Below are 19810 nucleotides of genomic sequence, written 5' to 3' on the forward strand. Positions count from 1 at the left end.
TTTCTTATTATATGAGTTTTTGGTTTTCTGGAAAGCTAGTTCCATTTTGGTCTTGCTTCCATTGTTTTCCCTTCAAGGTTGTTCCATTCAATCCATTCCCCTAGGTACTTTAAATTCATAGCCACCTCTATTTTTTTGAGCTCTTACTTTAATTCACTTAGGAGTATCTAGCATATTCAACATCATCTACGTTTTTCATACGAAATCTTAAGTCCTGTTTTCCCTGCCTGCTCTCTTAACTCTGATTGGTTCTTTTGCTATCCTTTAACATTTCCATGAGCAGCACCATGTCGTCAGCAAATGCCAAACGCTCCCCCCCCCCCCCCCCCCCCCCCGAAGTGTTATTCCCCCTCTCATTCTTGCATTCCATTCCCTCACAACTTTTTCCAGTGCACAGATAAACAGCACGAGTGAGAGACCATCCCCCTGTCAGACCCCTCTGATCTCAAAAAGGTTCCGATAGTTCACCCATGGATCTGACTTTAGAAGACACTTGGAGTTTTCCCATCCGAGCTAAACTCCTCTGAAATATTGAACCATGACTCGCTGTCTATGGAATCTTAAGCTTTTTGGAAGTCTACACAAGTCATTATATACAGTTTTGTTTAAGATCTGTTCAGGGCAGGATATTCGTTTCCTAAAACCTGCTTGCACTCCCAAATTTGGCAATCCAACAGATTCTGCTCTGGACAATATCTTGTAGGTCACATCCTCTAGGGAAATCCCTGTATAGTTGTTGGGATCAGATTTAGGAATTTTTTGTGAAGAGGGTGTATCAGGGCCATTTTCCATTCCTCTGAAATGATTCCTTCCTTCCAAATCTCCTAAAAAAGTTTCTCGAGTAAGACAATTGCACTTTTGCTAGCATACTTCCATAATTCAGCTTTTATCCGATTTTACCCTGATGCCTTGAAATTTTCCATGCGATTTAGCATCGCCTGGACCTCACTTAAAGATGGGGGTTTAGAGTCTGGGTTGGGGGACAACTTCTGTCCACCATCAAACACCATCTTTTGGTGTGGTTCCTCACAGTTAAAAAGTTCCTTGAAGTATTCTGCTAGTATGTTACAGTTGCCCCTATTACTATATGTCATGTACCCTTTTTTATCCTAAAGTTGGAGAGTTGGGGGAGGGGGTCATATCTGTTTAGCTTCTCCCTGAAGATCCAATAATAGTTTATCATGTTGTTCTTAACAAAGTTGTCATTTATCTTCCTGAGCAGTTTGTCGTTTTGCACCTTCTTAACTTTCTGGATCTCTTAGGACACCATGTTTCTAGTTTCCAGAAAGTGCTGCCAGGCACTCTCGTCTGTTTTGGCTTCCCAGATGTGCCACACCTTCTTCCTCATATCAAGTAGTTTATCCAACTCATCGTTCCACCACCTGTGCTGCTTCATCCTGGTAACAGGACCAAGCTGCTCTGCCTGGGTTGAAAGACTTTTCCATCTGCTTCCAGTCCTGGTCTTCTACATCACTGGTTAACTTTCCCCATTCCTCCTCCTCCTACTTTCTCTGGGTCATTATCTCCTTCGTGCAAGGTTTTTCCTATGAAAGTTACTCTTGGGGGTGACCTTCAGTTTCACTTTAGATAGGTAGTGGTCAGAGTCAAGGCTGGCCCCTCTGAGAGCCCTAACATTTTGTGTTTTCTTTTGATATTTCTACTTTATCGCAACATGATTTAACTGGAATTCTCCCAGGAGAGGGTTAGGTGAAATCCACATCATCTGCTTTCTTGGCAATTTCTTAAAGCTAGTTGACTTCAGAACCGAACTGTGCACCTGGCATAATTTGATGAGCCTGATACCATTTTGGTTCGTCCTGTTATGTTCCGGGTACCTCCCCGGCAACTGAACCCCCCCCCCCCCCCCCCCCCCCCCTCTCTCTCTCTCTCTCTCTCTCTCTCTCTCTCTCTCTCTCTCTCTCTCTCTCTCTCTCTCTCTCTCTCTCTCTCTCTCTCTCTCTCTCTCTCTCTCTCCCCCCACCCCCCCCCACCCCACCCCTCCACTGTTAAAATCCCCTAGAAGGATGACATGTTTTTCGGGCATCTTTTGAATCTTACCAACTAGTCTGTCCCTGAATAATTCCACCTTCTTATTGTTTTTGTTAATGTTTATAGGGGCATGAACATTTACATCGGTATATGTTTTATTGGTTGACTTAAAAGTGAGTGTGGATAGCCTCTCAGAGTTAAACTGAGCTTATAATGGAGCCTAATACTTTGCCAATTATGAAACCTGTCCCAAGGTGGGGGAACATTTTTTATAACTCTTGTCCCTATCTCCCCCTTAAGTATCCTGAATCCTCCCAATTCAAAGCTGTCCTCATCCAAGAACCTTGTCTCTTGCACAGTCGTATGTTCATATAATGTGTCCATTAGAGTCTTAAATTTCCCCACTTTCAAAAGTGAATTTGCATTAAAAGTTTCTAAGTAGTTTGCTTTCCTGTATTTTATTTCGTTTAAGGTTGCAAGACACTCCGATTTGTCTTTGCATGACGTTGCAGACTCCCCATAATCTGGATGTCTGCTTGTGCACTTATTTCCGGTGGACTGACCACCTGGGGTAGTTAGTTTCAAATCACACGTTTCCACGATTGATAATTCTTCGAGTTCTGAAGGTGACTTCTACAGCCACCTTTTTCTTTTTTTCCAACCGAGGTTGTTATCCCCAGAGGATTATTCACAGCTGCCCCTTACAGGTATACATACACTGATGAAAGGCCACCCCAACTTGTGAACAGTCGTTTTTGGATTTTGATTTGATTTTTAATTCATGGTTAACTCCACTAGGCCGTTCCACTCTCTCCGCCGCTGGTAATCAGATTCCTCTTCCACCTTTGAGACCGCTGACCAGGTTTCATCTAGTAACCTTAGGCAAAGGCCCTTACAGGGTGCTACCTTCCTGAGCCAGATGGATCCAGTTTTTTAACGAAGTGTTACTCTGCCACCTCCTGCTTCCTTGTTGCTTGCCCCAGGCTTGGAACTGACAAATTTATGTAACAATTTTGTGATTTTTCCTTTACTTTTATTGCAAAACCTCCATTGCTGACAAATTTCATGATTCTATATCAAGAGTAAGTACCCTACAGGTTTTAATAGGAGTGGAGAAGGGTTTACAAGCAAAGGAGAACAGCAATTTCAAGCATTCACTCTCGACACCACATCAAAATTATTTGTGAAATACTTTTCAGGCGATGTGCAGGGTTGGGAAAGGAAGGAAACTACACCACCAGACAAACTGAAGTTAAAAGACATGTCAGGCTACAGCACCACAGTGTAAAAAAAAGAAGAGCATGATAAAGTGACGTTAGCTTTTCTTCATCCTTGTGGTCCATCTACACCATTCTCCTCTCCTACACATGTGGATGATCTGCGTGCGTCAGTTATGGATGTTTGGACAAAAATCCATTTACTTCACCTGGGACAATGCACAGTCCTGTTGAAACTGATGCGAGCCAAAACCAACTAGCTTTTTAAAAATGTACCATAATCTGAAGGCCCAAGAAAATTTTTTGGGGGCTGATTTCAACACTAAACTTAATTTTCACTCAGGTTAGTGTTAGTTTAAAAATTACTGTTAGTACCTATTGGATTATATTTGGCTATAAACAGACACCTGTTATTCAAAAAACAAGCATCACTTATTTCATTTTTTGTTATTTGATAGATATGGTCCAAATCTCATAAATACTTACACTTTTTCATACCTTATTTAAATCTGTTGCTATAGATCCCACTTTCAATATTTTTATTTTGCCAATTAATAAGCTATTAGTTTTAATCTTATAAAGTTAAAGTAAGCAATCAATTTAATTTAATTATAGATTATACTGTTTGGTTTTGTTCTCTGGTGATATTTTGATACTTCTTATATTTAGTTATCGTTCTGTGTATTTTAATTAAATACCAATTTGTGAATGGTAGGTTTCATCAAAATGGGGCTGTTAGTAATTTAGTGAAAATAAGTCAGGAATAATTTTGCCATTCGATTTGCAACAGTACTAAGCATTTATGGAAATATTTTCAAATTTTTAAATTATGTACTTGTTATGAAAAATTAAATTTAAATTTGTGTTCAGAAAGAAATTTCTTAAATTGACCCTATCGTGTATTTTACATCACTGGAGATAGTATCAAAATGATGCAATGCACCTTTCCCAGCTCTAGCTCAATTATGACAGCTCCTAGGTAACTTAAAGTCCATTCCCACTTTTTTTGGAAATTTTACACAGTGACATTTCAGAAATGGTTTGATATCAAAAACTGATATTTTTTATTCTCATAGAGGGTGCTGAGACTAATTAAAATACCAAGTTTTTGGAAAATCTAATCTGCAGTTGGAGGATACTGCCTGGCTACTGGGAACTATATGAAGAAACTTAAGATTTTAGACAGACATCATCGTTTTGGGACTGTGTTCTGAAGGAGGCTGTTGAAATTCGAGTGGCTGATGGCCTGATCAACAAGCAGTGGCTACACCCTCAGCAAAGCTTGGTACCCAGCACTCAGCCAACTAAAATCACATTAGCCGAGACCCCACTTCCACACCTGATGGGAGCTATGGGGGTACTGAGGGCCTGGGGTTCACATTCAGCCTTCAGCGAGTCTGCCCCCTCACCGCTCCACCAGATACACCATGTGACTGGGTAGTAGGGAAAGGGAGTGGGGATCACAGTAAAGAGGCAGCAAGATGTAGCAAAGACTTTTTCTACAAGTATCACCTAAAGATAATGCGCAGGTACACTCTCGAAACATCAAGGGTTAAGAAAATTATGTAACCTCACCCCATTTTCAAGTTGCTAAAATGACAGTCAATTGTGCTCTTGTCAGCTCAGACAAGGGATGCACCTGTGGTTTTGATTGTGTATTTTCTGATGTGATACCATCCCTTCTGGCACAGTGAGTGCTACATTGCTCACAGCACCAGGTTAGCATTTTCCCATCAAGTACGTATTTGTGTTTACACAATACTCTGTAAGCAGTTTCAGAGTACAAGGGGCTTTTGAGTAACTGTTACCTTAATGGCACTGTAGCCAAGTTGTCTAGCACACCGACTGGCAAACTAACAACTGGATCGATTCCCACTAGTACCAACATTTTTTCCACTGCTCGCAATGTTAAATGACTACCACATTTACATGTACTTAAACCAGTTCGACTTATGTACATAAAATTAATATAGTCAATTTAATGACAATTACCATCCTTTTAAGTATAAACTACTGGTCACCACATTGTAGCATAATGGTAAAACTTTGTACGAGCGGCCACTGCTAGGAATATCATCAAGAAATGTTATATGCAGCTGTATACAGTTATTACTAACCATTTTTTTTCTCAAGAACTAAATGTTCAGGTACTTTTTTCCATTTTGTGCCCAGTATCCAGAGATCAGGTTACACTGACCCAAACGGTCTACCATAAACAGAACAGTGGAGTTTAAATACAGGGTCTATCTACTAAAGCATAAATACTATTCCCGGAAGTATCAATTCATCAGCTGACAAGTTGTACAGGTACTTACAAACATTACGATTTCTTTTTAAAATTAAGTCTTATTTAGACACAGGCACTTTATTAACAGGGAAAGTTACCTGGATTGTTTGCCTGTATTTCAGTCTGATGCAGTTCGCCACATTCAGCGAGGCTGTGATCCAAAGCCAGGGCCAGGAAGCGGCATTTGGCTGGGCTGAGCCGTTTCAACAGGGAGTAGAGCGCCACAGTACGTTCGCATTCATTCCACTGGTCAAACCAGGCTGAGACAGTGTTTACCTGCTCGCGGAACATGACTGCTCCACTGCCTACGCTACTGTCTGACCGTAGGGAAGTACGGCCCTGCAACAATACACAAATCCTTCATATCAGTATTTAATCATATTAAACCTGGATCTTTAAGTGCATGAAAGAACTGATAAGTCTATACTAGAATTGCTTCTCCACAAGTTCTAGATAAACATTTTGTATTTTTCTAAGACTTGATCCAAAAATCTTAAGGCGTTTTCTTCATACATAAAAATCAATAAGCAGGTCAAAATAACACATTCAGTCACTCAGCAACCACACTGATAAGTAAAGGAAATATAGTCACAGCAAAAGATCTTACTATTGTTCCTGCTCTAACTAGTCTCATGAATGCCGAAATATCAGATACTGAAACTGTGACCCTGGTGTAGAAAATCAATTGAGAAAGCTAAACCGTTGAAACAACATACATCCAGATCAGATGCAGTACAGTAAACCTAGACTAGATGTGATAGTTGACAAGTTCTGGCAGTGTGATTTATGAATAAATCACCTATATTAGACTACTACCAGTCACATTATTTTGTTTTAATTTAATACAATGCTGCATGTTTTTGTCATCAAGTCTCTCTTGCATGCATATGTAAACAAAAGTTACTAAAATATTAACTCCAGATTTATTTGACAATTTACAAACTATGTCAAAGTAATCTCGATATCAATTCTGGCAAGTACACGGGTGGGCAGGAGGAAGCAGAAAATGGAGTTAAGCTCCATTTCCACAATGAACAATATCCGCCAACCATCAGAACAACTGGAAGTGCCCAATGGAACAGACCAAAGTTACTTCTGGTGTATAGATGTGGATTCTGCCTGATTGCACCATAGCTACAAGGGTAGGGAAAGAGTCCTAGTAATATATGCTACAAGATTCCAATTAAGGTCACAAAGAAAAGAAAACATTAGGTTCCTCAATCCTATTTCACATATAATACAGAATCTACAGAGTACATACTTATTGTGATGGTCATATCAGGTATCTGCAGTAGGGTCATTCCATGTCAAATCAACCAATTGTACTACATGATTTGAACCATGACCTCTCCGATTTGGACGAATTTTTTTCAGGTCATGTACTCACTAACACTAGTTTAAATTTGAGATTTCAATTTTTTCTGATCTACGGTTTTTGAGTTTCAAGGGTTTAAAAATAAAAAACCTCCGTTTTTGATCAATCGATGATTGTTTTAAAACGCTGTAGCTCAAAAACTATACAACTTATAGAGCTCAAACTTGCACCATTGTTTTCCTCTATAAATTCCCTTCAATTTGTTATGTAACATGACTATGCTACCTAAATATGACAATTATAACTCTTCCAGAAAAACATTTTTTGAAATTCCCAAAATACGTACCCTCGGATTTTTTATAAAAATTATATTTGTTGTCCAGTCTAACTAGTCAGTTAGACTTCAAGGTAGGATCTCAATGGGTTCTTGTATAAAATAATATTTTATTATCACAATACACACTAATGAGGTGAAAAGCAGACTATTTCTACACTATGAATACTAAGGTAGGCCTATGTAATTCTAACAAACTTAAATTATTCTGTTAGCCTTTTTGTGCACCATTACCCTCTTATTGTTTGTTAATTCATTAAATGATATAGTGTTTTAATTTAATGTTCATGATTCTTTTAACTATGCATCAGAAGGAAGTAAACATTTTAATTGGTAATATACGTGCTACACATTAAAATTTTCAATAAAGCCACTCACCTTCATCCTTAGTTGTAAATGGCAGAGATTATCTTTTTCTTGGTTTTCCAGGTGTTATTTGTAATCATTTACAACAAGTTCCGTATATTAGAAATTGGCATGTAAGTAATTTCACATAGGAAAAAGATTAACTTGTTATCTGCATGGATATAACTGTATTTCGAATACCAATTGGTATTTACAAAGTTAATACACATTGTCTTTTTACAACTTAGGGTTTAGTGAGGGTAAGTGTAACATAATTTAAATGTGCTTCTTTTATGATCTTTTAAGATATTTTTCCAAAGCAAGAAAAGAATTTCATTTCCTTAGCACTTAAGAAGTGTAGGTTCTTCCCATAGCTGTTGTTCAATTCGCTGTTTGTAAAAGAGTGTTTCCTGGGACATCTAATAAATCTCATGGTTGTGGATAGTAAAAAGACTGGGCTGGACGCTTTGGGTGTAAAAAAATTTACTCCGTACATGTCATTGTAATTTTCTTCAGTGCATCCTAGTCACCAAGAGTCGTCATATGCTACTGTCACAAAACCAGCAGTAATATTTTCCATATGTGACTTATTTGGTTCTGTGTTGTCACATATTCAAGAGACTCATCCAGACTAAAATGATAAGGCTTGACAGTAATTTCTCTCTCTGTGCAGGGTTTATTTGAGTGAAACTTTTGTGTTCCCACAAATCGCTTTTGAGTCACTAAACCGAGGAAGTGTTCTTTGACAGTTCATAGTCCTCTGTTGTGCAATATTCAAAGTCAATGTTTTTTATGTTTTCCATGGCAAATACATAAAATGATTTGGGTGTTAAGATTCGTTGGTCATATGGCCTTTGCAAGCTGGCTTTAGCAGCTAGCCACTTAACAGTTCCGCCAAGGCCATCGCATGTGCTCTTGCCATTGGATGCTGCAAAGAACTCCCACTCTGCCTCAACATCAAAATCAGTTTTATGCAAACAAAAATTAAGGAAGTTTTTGTTATTTTTATATTGTGCAGTGCTGCCAGAAAAGTAAGTAACCCTTTTAAGTGCGAAAGGGAAGTATTGCTTTATGATTCCCAGCAGTTTTTTCTGGAATACATAGAAAGCCACTACATTATGTTTCAGGCAATCTGATATGAAGACATACTGCAGATGTTTTAGTTTTCCCTCCCATTTATAATATATGATGAAAGGATGCAGTGTAGCTTCCCTGTTACATCAAAGTGGCCATAAGTGGGGTAGTGGCCAAAATTAGAGCATTGACCCTATACGAAAAATCTCACATTTTTTTTTTTTACAATAAAAAGTGAATGTCGTACAAAATTGTAAGATTCTTAAGTTATTATCTTTTATATATTTTATTCTAGCATTAAAATATCATTTAATGAATTAACAAACAATAAGAGGGTAATGTTGCATAAAAAGGCTAACAGAAATATTTAAGTTTGTTAGAATTACATAGGCCTACCTTAGTATTCATAGCATAGAAATAGTCTGCTTTTCACCTTACTAGTGTGTATCGCGATAGTAAAATATTATTTTATACAAGAACCCATTGAGATCCCAGCTTGAAATTTTGCATGCATTTAGTCAGACTGGACAACACATAATTTTTATAAAAAATCTGAGGGTGCGTATTCTGGAAATTTCAAAAATGTTTTTTTTAATAGTTTAAAATTGTCATATTTAGGTAGCATAGTCATGTTACATATCAAATTGAAGGGAATTTATAGAGGAAAACAATGGTGCAAGTTTGAGCTCTCTAGGTTGTATAGTTTTTGTGCTACAGCATTTTAAAACAACCATCGATTGATAAAAACGAAGGTTTTTTGATTTTTAAACCCTTGAAACTCAAAAACCAAAGGTCAGAAAAAAATTTGAAATTTCAATTTTGAACTAGTGTTAGTGCGTACATCACATGAAGAAAAAAAGAAAAAGAAAAAAAAAATCATCTAAATCTGAGATATCTAGGTTCAGACTGTTAGTTGATTTGAGATGGAATGACCCTGTGGTCCCTTTTCAAAGGATCCATAATATACAGTTCATTCACATTGTCACATCACTGCTTATGTTCAACATCAATGTGCAATAACCATTACATACAGCAGGTGCCGGGACAAGCAGTTGAGGGTATATACAGAGTGTAGGAAGCAGCACAAAACAGTTCCCTGAGGTGGAAACAGAACAATTTAAACAATGTCCAAAAGGGCACTATCATCGGCTTTCATGCCAAGGGTGGAAGCATTTCCGAAACAGCTAAATTTGAAAAAAGTTCGTATGCCACTGTGTTTGAAGTAGGCTGTGCATGGCAAAATGACACTATTAAAAACATATGCAGAGGCAACTGGGGTGTATCACGAGCCATATATTACGGGTGAATGACAGCTGCTAAGATGTGTACAGGTGAAAAGTCATGCAACTGTTGAGATAATATAGTGAAATTAAGTAAAGAAAACTAGCCTTCGCATTTCAGTGTCAAAGAGAGTGGAGATAATTCTCAAAGTGAAAATAGCAGCATTCAATTTCTGCAAAAGATTCTGAATGCTATACCTCCAAGAAAGCCATCTTCTTTCAGTCCAATGCACTTAAACTGATCCACTTCACTGACCACCTTCAGACAATTTTCTTTCTTTTTTTGTTTGTTAAAATTACATTTCAGAAACTTTCTGTACTGTACTTTGTAAATAACTTTAAACGTTCATAAATGTTAAGTTGGGCCCCTTCACAAAACGAAAATTATTAGCCTATGACGACATCATCATTAAATCAAAATTACAAAATGTCCACTCATTCACCCGAGTGGAACAACTTCTAGGGAGACAATATAATGATCACATTAGCTCAGTCATAGGTGATAGAGGCAGCAGATTTCGGTTCACTGGCAGGATACTCTGAAAATGCAAGTTAGCCTACAAAAGAGCACTTCCAAATCACTTTTTCATCCCACCTAACAATACAGTTGAAGCATATGGGACCCCACAAAAAATAAGACTTAAAATGCCCTTAAATAAGGACAGCACAAATGGTCCTAAATTTGCCTCTGGGGAATATGCCTTGGAGAGGTCGAGAAAAATCACTAGTGGCAGATGCTGTATGATAAATATCAATTGGTGAAAGCTTTCTTATAAAGTTTTGAGATTTAGCATTAATGGAGAATTCAGAGAGATTCTTCTTCCTCCCACAAGGATTAGTTCAGAATAATTACAGCACACACAGAACTATTACTTATACACTTGCCTTGCACATTTTCAGTCTATAGTCACACCACAGCAACTACACATATTTAGTGCAACAGTAATTATCCCAAGGGGCCCGTAACCTGTAACTTGTTTTTATTTTATCACTTTTCTTTAACCAGTTCTAACCTATTAGAACACTGAACCAAGACAATCATAGCATATATGTTCAATTTCTATTACTAAGATTCAGATCTATGAGCTTATCCAAATTGCATTATTTTTCCTTTGGTAGTAACTGCATGGGTAACAATGTAGTCTAAATCAGGCAATGCTGAGGGAATTAGCCTAGAAAATGAGAAAGTGATCCACTCCTCACCCCTCATTGAAATATTGTGATGACTGACTGATCTGTAGCGCAGTAGTTAGGTTGGAAGGTGACAATTTGGTTGCAAATTGACGAAGCTAACAGATGTGAAAGCAGAAAATTTGATTGTGATAAAAAAACCTTGAGTAGTTGATGAATCCAAATGTTTCCATCCACACCATATTGAGAAATGCAACCAAGGGTGGGAAGGGGCCGGGGAGAGGGGGGGGGGGGGGGGGGAGTCCAAGATGTAACAGTCAGTCACATAACTACATACCATCTAGACACCAGGCTGCACTACAAATCAGTCTGTCACCATGGGCAACATTCAGGTGAATTATGGGGGCTTGGGGAGAGGAGGGGGAGGGGGGGGGGAAGGGGTTGTCCAAAAGGTAATTTTAACCGGAGTAAACATTGGAAATCAATCGAATACGATGGGTAACACTTTGCAATGCTATGCAATTGGCTACTTAGCTATATAGGGAGCCCAGATGTACTGAGATACAAAACCTTGAAAATGAGTTGTGATTACTAAAGCTTTATAAAGATTAATTATGTCAGGAATTTGTTTTCGATAAGTTTAGTGTCCTTTATATTTTTCTTCATGTACATGTTTATTTCATTAACGCTAAATTCCCTGTGTGTATTCTTTAAAGCACCAGTACGCACTCATTTTTCTCTCTAGTAGAAATGTTTTTCAGCACCGCCTTCACTTGAAAAAGATTGTTTACGTAACGTTCATCCACCAGAACTAGAATCGTCATCTACAGTGTTAGAGACGTATTACTTTGTTTACAGTGTCAACAAGGGCACGTGGGTTTAACAAGGTCAAAAATTTATTAATCATGTCACAGCTTAAAACACTTTAAACAGACGTCTGTCATGCCGGTGTCAACATTTGCAAGCGGAACTAATGATAACCACTTAAATGGCACCATTTAAATCCAACAGCGCATAGACGTTGTGAATCATTTTAAAATGTCCACTGTAAGCGCTGAAATTTTCTTGCTATTTTGACCTCCAACTACGCCCTCCTCCTACCCTTTTCAAAGTCAACAACTCTTTCCAGCGTTGCCATGAGCGCAGCACAAAATGCCAAAAGTCACTTTTACCTCGCTGTCAATACTTCAATAAGAAATTAAAACTTTGTGTTTTGCCGATACTTAACTTGTGTGGCGCTTAAGCCAGCAGTATGATCGTAAACAAGCTTGCAGTGGATTCTAACTGGGTAACATGGCTTCTGCGTTAATCTGGTATCTCACATTCCGAGATAACGCATTCGGTATACCATACACTGTTAGCATTTCCCCTTATGATAAAATAAACTTCACACAAGCAGAACTGGGTCGAATAACTAGTGCAACTTGCACAGAGACGTCAAGATTTGGGTACATATGAGGTTCGCCCACTTCAAAAACCACACGATCCATATTTACAAAACAAAGTTCACTAGCACATACCATCAGTTTCATCTGCTCCACGAATCACTCACCAGATCAAACTGACGCTGCACACATACTCCACTAGCCTCACTCATTCGTGCATCCCTGTACCTTATAACATTTTCAGTCAACAAAAACACCACCACTGCAGTCCACGACTGACGTCATATGTCACAGGATACGTGACCAATTTACCCACACATATATTTCATGTAAGACAAATAATACATCATATTTGTATGCTGAAGAAGCTTACAGATTTGAAGCATATACGTAGTTCTGTTGAAAGCATCAACTGTTCAATAAATAAATATTATGTGTCACTACATTTTTACTAATCCAAATGCGCATAGCACGTCTCTGGTAGGAAATCTCGCAAAGATATGCCTGTTATTAGCCTCTCCCGCGGTGCATCATGTTTAATTTTGACACTTTCCCAGTTGACGTAGAAAATTTTAAGTCCGAATATGTGCTCTATTTCGTTTGATAATTTATAAGTTGTTGGAAAGCTGTCTCTCCATATTGCCATTTAGTGCCGTTTGTTTATAAATGCAGAAAATACGCGAAGCCCTGGCGAAGTTCTTGTTTTGTATTTATCGGCTGGAGCGTAACTTTTAGCAAAAATGTGATATGTTGCTGTCAACAAATATTCCCATTTTATTAATACCATACAAATATTTCATCTCCCCTTACATAACCTTTCTCTTTTGCTCAAAATGTAGTCAACGCTTTGCGTAGTAAAGTATGTTGGCTTCTGCTAAGAATATTTTACAATGGCAAAACGCCGAGATTATCGTGTTGGGAGAATAGGAACACACAGAGCAGTAAGCAGCTTGGAAAAACGGGCTTATATCTCACTTACAAGCTCAGCGTAAAATTTTTAAAGGTAACTACGAACAAACGTCAAATAAATGCGTAACGTAGATGTTTAAGCAGACGAAATTAGTTTTTGTGGTATTTTGACATTTGTTTACGTAGAAATATCGTTTTTGCTTTACATGTGACTTAATTTTACGCGATCCAGTTAGAAACTTATTGCTCTGTTACAAAATTACAGTGTAAGTTTCATAAATGTCTTGAGTGATGTGCATCTCGACATAGTCGTAAGATTTGATGTATGCATGGAAAAGCTTTTTGGTATCTTTAAGTGTGAAACCACGTATATGATGCTTTCTGCGCCACGCATAAACAACATGATGATAATACTGACGGAGAGGTAACGAATATTTTTGTAACAGTAAATACACAAAACACACACACGGTAACTAAAGGTTCCCATTGCGTAAATTCATGCATAAACGCATTAACTGAACATTTTCCCCAATTTATTAGGATCTGAAATACAAAGAAAATGCAGTCACTTCACGATTTTAGTTTTAATTTTTACCAGTGATTATTTCAGAATGGAGGATATACAGCCCAAGAAAACTATTGAAGAAAAAGAAACATTGCATTGTACAATAGATTTTGACTGACTTTATTTCGGGAAAGTAAATAACAGCATTTGGAAAAATAAACACGCAAACCGGTATACAGCCTACTATATGATTAAGGCTTCAGTTTCAGTATGCATCTACACTTGTTCCCTGCAATCATCTTTCCTCTTGTGTGGCTGAAGCTAATTTGTATGCCGCTGTTATTCAACCACTCCACAGTTTATGAATACTGAAGGAAAGTGACTGAAGCAAAATTTTGTATAAGTGCAGTTACTCTGATTTTGCTGTTGTCATTTAGTTAGATAAATGTGGGGGGAAAACAATGTTTCTAGGCACTTCTTGGATCATAGCCTCTCCAAATTTTAATAGTAAGCATTGAGGCAGGTGAATATCTCAGCATAGCTCATGTGGTGATGAAAGGAGCCTTTAAATCTTCACTCCTGTATTGATCTCGGAAGTCGACTGTATCTACATTACTTAATGGAATGTGGGCTGAATGGTATGTCAGGTTGAAAGCTGACTGTTTCTGAATTAGTAAATCAAAGTGTGAATACGAAATCTTAGGTGTGATGATATTTTGATTTGTAGTGTAGATTGAGTTGCCAAAGCGATATTGAATGTTTCAGTTAATCAGACCACAGTTGATATGTATTCTAAAGTGACAAGTATTACCCGAGGTTCCATTAAATGAGAATTTTGTAAGCTGTATTCTTCGTAGATAAAATACATTTTCTCATGAATCTGTCTGGTATATTTCTGTCTTAAACTTGTTGCATGTGGCTATTCCACCTTAAATTAATGTGAACAAATACCGTACTCCTAATTATTTTACAGTTGTCACTGTTTCCAGTGAGTGATCATCAGTGGCATAATAGTTAACAGAGTGGAACACAGCAAGCCAAGTTTGATACGACCACAGTTCTTGGAATCTTGTTGATTTTCGTTAGTTATATTTTCTGCTTCTAAAAAGGGAATTAAATGGGAGGCACAGTATGTGTTCTATAAGTGTGCAATAGGTTGATGTCAGTAATGTGGGCACATTATGTATACATCTCTTCTTGAAAATGTCCTTAAAAATGAAAGAAAGAAAGAAAGAGTACATCCCATAAAGAAAACTTAAGTTAAACTGACACATTCCATATCATTACGAAATGTTGTGTTCTGGATCTGTGGAACAGGTATTAATGTAATGTAACATGTCTCATATGAAGAACAGCTAGTAGCATATCTCAACAAAGTCTACATGCTAGCTGGAATTCTCACCAGGCTCTCTAGGGAAGAAACAGATAAATTAACTCTAACGTTATGCAACAATTTATAGTAGTAGTATAATTGAATCATCACATGTTCTTCTGTCTAGATGACTATTCTGTCCTTTTGAACTCGTGAACTATATTACGGAATATGTCCATTAAACAACTTTTCTAAATATTATATGTTCACACATGCTGAACTGTTTTAGTGGTGGTAATTAACACAGCTCCTGTAAATATTACTGCAAGGCTAATTTGATGATTATTACAGAATAGTCTGCCACTTGAATTATCTAGTCTCTCCTGCTATACTTTATCAGAATATTTGAATTGTTGGATGTAAATTATGGTTAAAAACTGATTTTCACTTTAAATTTGCTATATAAAGCTGATACTGCTATGTGTAAAGTTATATAAATGCTTTGCATGAAGTATTGATAAAAGCAGCAGCTGATAGTGGCTCTTTCCTTCAAAATACCTGCTTTTCTGTAAACGTATGTAGTAATAAAGTAATTCCAGCTATTATCTATGTGAGTAGATTAGCATTAGTTGTAATTGATTGTTAGTATATTTTACATAACTTCACTGCATTGGCTAATTCTCCAAATAAGCATCACATTTCTGAAAGCTCTCCTTCATGTTGGGATTTATGGAATGTCGTGTGAAAGAATCAACAGAGACATTTGTCAAGTCTGGTGTGTATGGTATGACTACTACTGCAGACTACAGCAAAGGTCTCAAACTTGTGGTCCATTGGTTCCATGTGTCTCTTTAAGTTAGTTGTGCATCCCCCCCCCCCCCCCCCATGCCCCTACCCCAGGTAAAATGGCATGTAGGTTTTTTGCCACCTTATGCGTAGGTGCACAAAACCCGACTAGCACTGAATATTTTGCTAGATGACTACCTCATGGCAGACCCAAAGTGTAAAAAAGGGGATCCCACTCAGGTGCACTGCAGTCACGCCTTTTGTTCTTTTCAGTTCATGCAATAGGAATAGAATCAATACCTAATCAAATGCAAATGGAGGTAATTGAGATCCAGTGTGATTTGATTTGAAGACAAACTTTAGTGAAGTCAGAGTACCTGACTTTCGTAAATATTTGCATGCCAGATTTTTAAGACACCTGAAAACTAGCTGAAGAAATTGCTTCATTTGTGAAAATACTTATTGATGTAAGCAGCTGCTTTCAATCATGGTGCCCAGGATATCTGTGTGGTCTGAAGTGCCTTGCCGAGGTTCGTGGGGCTACCCTCATCGGAATTTCGAATCCTCCCTTGGGCCTGGGTGTGTGGGTTGTCCTTAGCGTAAGTTAGTTTAAGTTAGATTAAGTAGTGTGTAAGTCTAGGGACTGATGACCTCAGCAGTTTGGTCCCATAGGAACTTACCACAAATTTCCAATTTTTTTTCAATCGTAAAGGGAAATTGATATCCTGTCAGACACAAAATTTTAGTTTTGAAAGTAATTACTGCAAATAAATTTTGTCCCGTTAGGGAAAATAGTAGCAGAAAAGAGATGTCAAGTGTCAGGGAGAAAACATTAATATGAACATTGTTCTTGTATTTGGCACTATACATTTTTAAAATAAATTTACAAGCCAGACATCTGAGAGCGAAATACTTCACCCAATACTTCGTCTGAACTGACTGATAGGCATACTTTCACTGCAACAAAACCATTATTTTTTGTTGAAAACATTGAGGAAAAATTTGGGGAAGCTGAGTCTCTAGTTCATTATTAATTAAAACTTCCTCTGCTGGCCAATCTACAGCTTTTTAGGCACAATCTTAAGTGACATTCCTATGACTGTTTCCCCACACAAAATGTTGAAAGTGGTCCAAGGAATCATCTTTCACAGAGATCTTACACTCCAAGCAGAGAGTGTAGCTCCAGGCTAATCTCCAGTGGCAAGATGTACTTTTTAGCAGACATGTATAAAAAAAAAGGCCCAAGGGCAAACGTATGGACACAGACATCTTTATGTTAGCATTTGAGGGGATTGTCCTCCCATAGAAGGTTGTCATGGTGTACAGGTGTGATGTAAAACCATATGTCCCACTGCCTATTATGTGCTACAGATGTTACACTTTGAGCATATGTCATAATGCTGCATGGCACACCCACAATGTGGCAATTGTGGATGATCGCTCCATGAAGATAGTCCTTTTGAACATCCACCTTTTTGTGTCAGCTGTGTGGAACATCACACTCCATGCTCACCAATTTGCCCAGTTTACAAGAAAGAACAGAAGATCCAGGAATACAAATGTAATGACCATCTGTCATATACTGAGGCCATGAAGAATATGATTGTCTACATCATGTGGATATGACAATCAGTTACGCTAACATCATGACCATCACTGGTCCTCCTACTACCACCACCACCACCACCACCACCACTACTTCAACCCTTCCCAGGCCAGATCTCCTGTTACCACTCTCTCCTGTGGTTCCAGCATTACCTTCTTCAAGAACCACTTACAGCACCCTGCCAGAGAAGCATTCTCCTTCTTCAGTGTCTACTGTTAGAAAGGGCTCCCTCTCAGGATCCCACTCCCCACCAACCCCCAGACCACTGGAGGCCCAATGCCAGACAATGGCCGAATGAGCCACGGCATATGGATCCCAGGGCTGTCCACTCTTCATCTGTCCCTGCACTCAGTACAAATAGCTCCTTGAGTGAATCTTGCCACCAAAGGCTACAAAGAAATAGAAGAAAAATCAGGACAAGTGCCCCAGAGGCACCAGATCCCCCCTGCAGTTGGTTTCTGAGCTGAAGTTTGATGATATGATTCCATCCCCACTGGTGAAAGGCATTGATCCTGCAATGTGACTGTCCCTGCTGGCTCCTTCACTCCTGATCATCAGTGAATGGATCCCCCTCGATACCTCATTGGAGGTTATAGTAGTGCAGGTGCAAACAGCCTTCACGATTTACGTACTCCAGACAGTCAAATTACTTCAGTTGAATTGACTGCATTAATCCAACTACTCCCCCCTCCTGCTTGAGGACTTCAATACACACCACCCCCTGTATGGGAGTACCACTTTGTGTAGTGGGGGCATTCTAATTGGCAAACTACTCACAGAACGTGACCTGTGCCTCTATGAGGGTTCTCCTGTCCACATCAGCACCAACACTGACACCTTTTCAGCTGTAAGCTTAATTATCTCTTTCCCCTAATCTTGTAGCTTTGCTACATTGATCACTACACGACAGTGATGGTGATCATTTTCCGGTGATCTTGCTATTTCCTTGCCGCCACCAGACAGCTCAACTAGCATACTGGACACTTCACGGAGCCATCTGGCCCTTGTATACCTCTGCTTTTACGTTTCTTGCCTCTATGTCAGACAGTATTTATGAGGTTGTGCAATGTGTATTGACAATGTGATCACCCACGCCATTGGAACTGCTATTCACCTTTCTACAGGTCTGCTCCACCGTCCGTCAGTGCCATGGTGGACCAAAGAAATTGCAATAGCTATTCAAGATCTCTGATTCAAATGACCTCTTTCACAGACCAACCTTATCATTTTTAGTGTTTGGACTCACTATTTAATGAAATGCATTTAGAAGGAATGCTGGAAGCACTATATCTCTCATGTCTGGGAACATATGCCTCTTCATCTCAGGTGCAGGCCAAGCTCCATCCCTCCTGCGGGCCCAGGGGTTAGAATAGGCCCGAGGTATTCCTGCCTGTCGTAAGAGGTGACTAAAAGGAGTCTCTCACCTTTCAGCCTTTATGTGATGGTCTCCTGTAGGGTTTGACCTCCATTTTTCAAAGTTTTCCTGAAGAGTGAGCCAGATGGGGAAGGGCGCCTTACATGGTGTTTGGTGTCCATCATGCACTGAGACCTCTTGCACCCTTCATCGACATGAATCTGCACTTCCGCTCACTCTCCAGCTGTTGGGCGAGGTCACCCTCCTGGGTGCATTTTGCTCCATCCTCTGTGCAGTATCGCTTTCTGTGCTGTAGACGATAATGGACTTCTTAGCTTGTTTGCACCTGATACCTAGCACGGTAGCCAGTCCGTTGTGGTGGGGCCGCCATGTACCCTGTTGGTAGTAGTCCCCTGACTAACAGGGATCCCTCTGCTGATGCCTGCGCTGTTAACTCCCCACGTATGCCAAGGAGTAGATGCCCATCACCCTGGGGCATCGGGACTTCCGGCAATGGCCATCCTGCCAGGTGGCCTTTGCTGCGGCTGGGTGGTGCCCGTGGGGAGGGTCCCTGGTCGGAGTGAGTGGCATCAGTGCAGATGACTCGTGATGAAGCGTGTCATGTCATCACTTGCTGGTAATCAAATGCCAGCAGTCTCTAAGCATTCCAAGTCACAATGCAATGCAAGGAAGTGTGATTCTGAATCATTACCCTCCCTGGCCATACCATTGGAGGAATGCCAGGCTAAGGATGGCAGCGAACCTTATTCGCCCCTTTACCTTATATGTAGGAGAGCTGATGGAGACTCCTTTGTCTCGATGTAGCCTCATGTTTTTGTAGTGAATTTAGAGGATAAGTTCAAGAGGTGGAGGGTTTGTCCAAAATGCTTTCTGGGTCAGTCTTGATAAAAACTGCATCCTCTGCCCAGTCATGGGCATTACTCGCTTGTGACAAGCTGGGGGATGTTTCCATTACCATCA

The 19810-nt window shown here is 39.2% G+C and overlaps 2 protein-coding genes across 4 annotated transcripts in view; one reads left to right on the top strand and one right to left on the bottom strand.

Annotated features, from left to right (window-relative positions):
- LOC126291689 (protein Smaug homolog 1) overlaps nucleotides 1–12838 on the bottom strand; it is a 99374-nt gene extending 86536 nt beyond the window's left edge. Inside the window, exons 1-2 of one of the 2 annotated variants that reach the window (XM_049985313.1) lie at nucleotides 12525–12838; nucleotides 5592–5832 (exon numbers count right to left, since the gene is read on the bottom strand). In XM_049985313.1, coding sequence (XP_049841270.1) covers nucleotides 5592–5832; nucleotides 12525–12569 — 286 coding nt within the window. In that variant the 5' untranslated portion in view covers nucleotides 12570–12838. Of the gene's footprint in view, nucleotides 1–5591; nucleotides 5833–12492 lie in introns of both variants that reach the window. The other variant, XM_049985314.1, reaches the window with a different exon arrangement.
- A 47-nt stretch (nucleotides 12839–12885) lies between these two features.
- Nucleotides 12886–19810, top strand: part of LOC126291688 (uncharacterized) — a 142207-nt gene continuing 135282 nt past the window's right edge. For both annotated transcript variants that reach the window (XM_049985311.1, XM_049985312.1), the window contains exon 1: nucleotides 12886–13360. The gene's annotated coding sequence lies outside the window, so the exon portion shown is untranslated. The remainder of the gene's footprint in view (nucleotides 13361–19810) is intronic.

The sequence above is a fragment of the Schistocerca gregaria genome, chromosome 9 (genome assembly GCF_023897955.1).
Source record: "Schistocerca gregaria isolate iqSchGreg1 chromosome 9, iqSchGreg1.2, whole genome shotgun sequence".
Lineage (NCBI taxonomy): Eukaryota > Metazoa > Arthropoda > Insecta > Orthoptera > Acrididae > Schistocerca > Schistocerca gregaria.